A 6,308-nucleotide genomic window follows, 5' to 3' on the forward strand; every position below is an offset into this window, starting at 1 on the left:
CCCCTTCATTAGGGCTTTGCAGTGTTAAAGTGTGTACTGGACTGATCAGATTGGATTGGCAATTAGTCTGATGCCAGTTAAATCTCTGGCATCTGGAGCGATCATACCTTTCACCCCTCAGGATCCCTCCAATGTTATCAGTCCAGTGCACGCTTTGTTTAAGCCCCGATGAAGGGGGATCCCTTTGTTGTGTTGGCTTTTATAACATAATCTGAATAAAATAGAATTTGGGTTCTATCCCTTCTGCTCTTGGTGCTGGCCTCCTTGTACAGAATGTCAGCCGATCCCCACTCTATATAAAGCTAAACAAAAAGTTTGGGTTGAATCTGCTTTTTATTATTTGAAATCTTGGAAGCCAATGGAAGGTCAATGTACTGACACTGTATTGATGAGTTCAGAGCAGTTCTGCAATGCTGTCCATAGGAGACTTGGAGAAGATTGGGGCCTTGTTGGATGCATTCATTCTACTATGCTTTGTACACTTTGCTGTACTTTGTGTCCCTGAAATCTTTATCTGACCCCAACATTTCAGTGAAATACAGATCATCAGAGTCTTGTTTAGGAAGGAAATGCAGCAAGCAGGGTACAATTACCAGTGACAGACAGGGAGAGTTTCCAGCTCAGTAACTCAGGCCGATGAACAATGATATCCAATTGTTTACTTGGGGGACTTGCTGACATGTGTCTCTAGAAGTTGTCTTAGATCCCAGGGGTGCCACCATTGTGTGTTCATTGCAGATGGAGAAGGTGGATGCGGACTTGAGCCTATCAAAAGCCCTCCGAGAGAAGCAGAATAAAGAGTTTATCCGGCAGTTGGAGGACGTTAAACAGAGATACGAGCAGCAGGTACGACATATGCAAGCTCTATGTCCGGGGTATCCGTGCCGTCTGATTGGCTTGTCTTTGTCATGTGACCTGTCCAGATTTCACAAATAATTCTGTCAAGGGAAAGCACATCTTGTTCTAGCAACCAATCAAACGTTCCCTATCATTTTCCCATGCTGCAATGGAACTATGGGGAGAGAGTCAATGATTGCCTCTCTTTATTGGCCCATGATTCTGATTGGATGCTTGATTCGGAGTCTTGTGTAACTTGTCCTTACTCAGGTAAGTATGGCTGATTGAGTGCACCAGTGTTATCTCTGCAGACAGAACTCCTATAGAGACTGTGCCGGCCTCCATCTTGGAACTTGGAATGGCCCTTCCCATGGCGAAGTCTCCTCCTTTCCTCATGACTTCAATGGATTTGGGGAATCTTCTGATGTGATTTATTTTTCTCTCTTTTAAAGCGAGCGGTTACCAAAACGTGTCCGGCGCACAGCGTGGTGTCACTGGACCACACAGCCTGACGCAGCCAGCGGCCTGTTGTCCTTTTATAAATCTGCTGCAGTGATTTCTGTTTGTATAACCCCAAGCGAGGCCATAAAGCCTCCAGAAGATGCGGGAACAATGTTACCGCTGTGTGCAGGTCTATAGCCCAGCTCCACACACTTCTCCTACGCTCTGCTCGGCCCCTTTGTTCGGCTGCAGCTTGTCCTAAACTTTGCCCACATTTCCTGCACATTGGGAAGGTTCTCATACCAAAGTGATCTGTAAAACAAAATGGGCAGAACAAGTGAGAGTTTGCCTTCTCCCGCCTCCCGCCACGGAAAGATTTAGAGCCTCAAACTTACTTTGAGAAAAGCAGAATTTTTTTTTTTTATAAATGGCAGAAATAAACCTAAAACATCGAATCCAGCAGATTGCTGCGACCAGAATGGAAACATTGCCCGGAGCAGCTTTATGAATGGCCAAAAAGTCTCCAAATTCAGATTTCCCATGAAAAAGAGCAATTTCATCTTTTATAAATAAACGTCTCTCTCAGACAAGCTCCTCCCACCATGTCCTAGATAATCGGGTCTGAACCAAGAAAAATAACCCAAGTTCCTGTCATTCAATGACAACGTCCCCTAGTCTATTCTGTGCTGGGAACACACACACATTATCTGGGTGTCGGGACTGGATATAGCTATTGTCCTATTACAAGCAACGGGGGGATACAACAATGTTGGGGGCATTTTATTGTTCCAGCAGTTTCCTGTTTGAAAATTAGATCATATTTTTTTTTTAAATAAGGGAACATTCCACCCTTCTAAGTGCAGTTAGAGGTGGAATCTAGGGGGCCGAGTTACCAGGTCGGCATCTTACTGTATATTTATTGAAAACTTCTGTGACACCCATATCTCTATAGTACTGCGCTCTGCTGCCCCAACCTTGAGGTGTTCCAGCTCCTCAAGTTACATTATGCATTTTCCATGTGAGTCCAGCAGGGATGGAGGGAGCCCCTCATAATGGGCACAGCGGGGGTACAGACCCGGGAACTCAGCACAGGGATGGTGGGGGCCCCTCATAATGGGCACAGCGGGGGTACAGACCCGGGAACTCAGCACAGGGATGGTGGGAGCCCCTCATAATGGGCACAGCGGGTGTACAGACCCGGGAACTCAGCACAGGGATGGTGGGGGCCCCTCATAATGGGCACACCGGGTGTACAGACCCGGGAACTCAGCACAGGGATGGTGGGGGCGCCTCATAATGGGCACAGCGGGTGTACAGACCCGGGAACTCAGCACAGAAGTCTTACCAGTAGAGTCCCTCAGAGATTATGGATAGTGTCTGGGGATCTATCTCTCCAGCATATCCGCATTGGGTGGACTGATCGGCTTATGTCAGTATATAAATATATATGTTCTGAGTACATCATTTCATGCAGAAGTCCGTCACGTAAAATAAGTTGCGGCCGAGCCCATTATGTGACTGTGATATAAGCCCAACGTTAATGCACCGTATGTACTGTCAATGTTGGTGGAGGCTGATATAGAGCAATGATATAAGGAGGCCAAGCCACCTGTCCCCTAGTTCACCCCCCACCCCCCTATCAACATAACACAAGCCATAGCGAATAGTAAATCGCAGCGCCGGTATAATTTCCATATCATTCCCCGGTGTATACGCCCCTTTTTTGTCCCCCCTTAAAACGTTTGAATTGAGACTGACGCGGCGCGCAGCCCAGCGCAAACATTGTAGAATCGGGTCCCTTTTCCTCCGTCCCCGACCTCAGCCGCATAGAAGGCTGCTGTACCATACAGTCCGGGGCTTTCTGGTCTCGCAAACAGGATCAAGTTTGGAAGAGTCATTCGGATTCTCACGCTGGACGTACGAGAAGAGATATGGTGTTGATAATCGGCCGCCTTCCTTTTTTTTTTTCCCCTCTCTTCATCTCTTCCCAAAATCCACCAAAACTGAAGAGAAATGCTAGTGACTGGGAGCAGCAGCTGTGAGGCCAGCGGATGGCGGGGAGGCCGGCTTCCTGCAGACTCCACTTCAAAGGCTGCCTGGATGCTTGTACAGAACAGGCCAGGTAGGGTGCCTTTATCGCCAGTCTGGGAGGATTAATATCAAAGAGAAAGCAGGCTGGGCCTTCATCTCGTCTCCCCCCCATTCACACCCAGCTGGGAGAAGCTGCGACTGGCGGAGGTCACAGCATCCAGCATGACGGCGACTGGGAAAAGATCCTGAGAATAGAAGCTTTTCTCAGAAGCCAATGGTGCAGCCATGGGCACAGCAGGTGCCTGCTAAGAACACGTTCTCCCCTTCGTGTCACTCTACAGTAGCTGACAAGGACATAAAGGGCCTTTTCTTCTCTTAATTATCTTTTGAAGATAAAAAAAGATGACAACTGTACTTTATCCCGAGCGTGCGCTATTTATCCTGCCACCGTACAGAATACAAACAGCCAATTTCGCGCTTTTTGCACCCATTTATAAACCCCCGGGGGCCGATTTCATGACTTATCCGGGAGGGTTAACCATTTCTCGCCTCGGTTGTCACCACCGCTCAAGCAGGAGAAACATATTTCTATTTGGGGTGAAATGTTGGGTTTCATCGGTTGCAGATATTTAGCCCTAGTCGGTGGGAGTTCCCGATGGCGTGTTTTTGTTCTATTTTGCGGGTTTGGGATCGGAAGGAAGACTCGGGGAGGAGACAGCTTTGAGTTTGGTGTGACGTAGGAGGTTCTCCATTAGTTTGATGACCTCTCCATGTGTGTGTGTCATACGTGTGGCATTATTTTTGAAAGTCGTGCCACAAGGTGGTGTCTGGAATAGGGGGTGGGGGCAGAAACAGGGGTCTGCATGTGTTGTCATGGTGACAAGGATATTCCAGTAATACACTGTACATTCCATTGTCCAATCAGATTGTGGAACTGAAGCTGGAGCATGAGGAGGAGAAGACTTACCTCTTCCAGCAGCACAGCGCCGAGAAGGAGGGCATCATGAAGGACCATGAGCAGGAGATCGATCGGCTGGACATACAGCTCCAGAATACCGTCTCCCAGCACGAGAAGAAGATGCAGTCGTGGAGAGACAGAGACGCAAAGGTAACCCCCAAATGCCGCTGGCTCGCCACTATGGCTCCGGCAAGAGATTAACACCATTGCGTCCCCCGGTCTGGGCGCAGCTTAATATTAGTTACCCCAATTATTTTGTTTTAATTGGCAGTTGTCACTGATAAGCAGCCACTTGCACTGGTGACGTTTAAGCCGTCTTCTTCATCCAACGTTTATCTAGTCGCCCCCCGTGCTGCGTGACACCACAGGTAGCCGGATTAAGCCTTGCATGGTGCCTTGATATTCGGCCTGCCTTTCTTTCCAAGTAGATTGGCTTTGTGTTTGGGGGGGGGGGGGGGGAAATTGAGACCACTGCCATCATTTTCAGTTGTGATACATTACATTCCAGCTTACCTGTCATTAGAACATATATAAACCTCTCTGGACATGCGCGCTGGCTGTCCTTGTCTCCCCCGAACCGAACATGTATCACGCCCTGCCGCCCGTTACAATGATACGATAAATGCAATACCATATCGCATCAGTACACCTGCTCCGCCGTCCTCCCAGCATCCATCTGTGCGCTCCCTGTTGGAAGCCAGTCTGCAGAATAACCCCCAACTGTGGGCTCATTTGATGCTTCAGACTTGCACACCAAACGCACACTGTCAGCGAAGACAATATCCATTTCTCCAGATATCTCCCCATGTTATCTTCCAAACACACGGCACCTACAAGGCCCGGGCTAATCCGCTGATAGATATTTCTGTCTGTAAATGGCGGCATTGTGCCCATGTCATGCTGTGTGTACATGGCAAGGTAACCCAAGATGATACGACGTGCTTTTATCAATGGTTTGTGATTATTGGATTATCTGTTGACGTACTGACTGATATAGGTTAGATATCTGGAAACACATTCCGTTTAGTAAACGGTGAGGTCTGCCATTCATTTTCTGGGCATGTTAGCGTTATCTCTGCACCCGAAGAGCTGTGTTCATAATTTGGAGCTGCTTCTGCAAAATCAGAAAGGTGTCGAGAACATGAAGGTTCTTAACGTTTAGGAGAGCGGTATTGAAGCTGACATTGGAATTTGTACATTCATACATATCATTGAAGCCTGCCAAGGTGGATAAAGGACCAAATGGTTCCTACCTAGATACAAGATGGCTGTCCCATGTATAATCATCTAGTAATGCTTCAAGGCCAAGGCCATCTTTAGATAATAGCAGATCCAAGTAAGATTAGAATTCATGCTTAGGATACAAGGTGTAAAACGCTGCGGACTAAAGCTGTATACTCTCATATATTGCAGTGTGGATATATTAAAATACGTTTTATGGCCGGTTGGGTGGGTTGCGAGTCCAAAAGTGAGATATAATGTTCAAAGGTCAGTGTCATCTCTTAGGCTGACCTTGTCATTATTTTATATGGTCGTTATTTTGACTTCTTATACCTGTAACGTCGTTTACTTGTTTCGTCCACCAGCTATAGAGATACCACCCTTGTCTGATTGTGTCCCATTTAGGGCTGCAACAGCTAATCGACATAATCGATTATAATCGATTATTGAAAAAGTTGTCAACTTTTTCAATAATCGATTAATCGGCTTCCGATCAGTTGGCCCTGTTCACAGCTCCACACGCGTTGCGCCGCACCTCCTCCCCACCTCATGCTCGCCGCTGCCAGACCCGCTCGCATCCGCGCTCCACACGCCGCACCTCCTCCTCGCCTCACATTTCCTGCCCATCCACATCAACGATCGGAGGAGGAGCAGGTGTGGGGGGATGACAGCTGCTGATGGACAGGTCCGATCTCAGAAGCACGTTGCTGGAAGACTGCTCAGGTAAGCCTGCACTTTCCCACACATGGTGCTCTATAATGTATTGCTGGGATTTGTATTTCTCTATAGCTGATGGTACATTGTGCTGTATATTATACAT

At 47.7% G+C, this 6,308-nt stretch overlaps 1 protein-coding gene across 1 annotated transcript in view; it reads left to right on the top strand.

Moving 5' to 3' along the window:
* Positions 1-6,308, top strand: part of CEP112 (centrosomal protein 112) — a gene marked incomplete at its 3' end in the record, with an annotated part of 145,596 nt that overhangs the window by 92,544 nt on the left and 46,744 nt on the right. Inside the window, exons 20-21 of the mRNA XM_018573219.1 lie at positions 739-846; positions 4,235-4,417. Of these exons, the coding sequence (XP_018428721.1) occupies positions 739-846; positions 4,235-4,417 (291 nt within the window). The remainder of the gene's footprint in view (positions 1-738; positions 847-4,234; positions 4,418-6,308) is intronic.

Source organism: Nanorana parkeri, unplaced genomic scaffold (assembly GCF_000935625.1).
Source record: "Nanorana parkeri isolate BGI_ZX_2015 unplaced genomic scaffold, ASM93562v1 scaffold2279, whole genome shotgun sequence".
Classification (NCBI taxonomy): Eukaryota; Metazoa; Chordata; class Amphibia; order Anura; family Dicroglossidae; genus Nanorana; species Nanorana parkeri.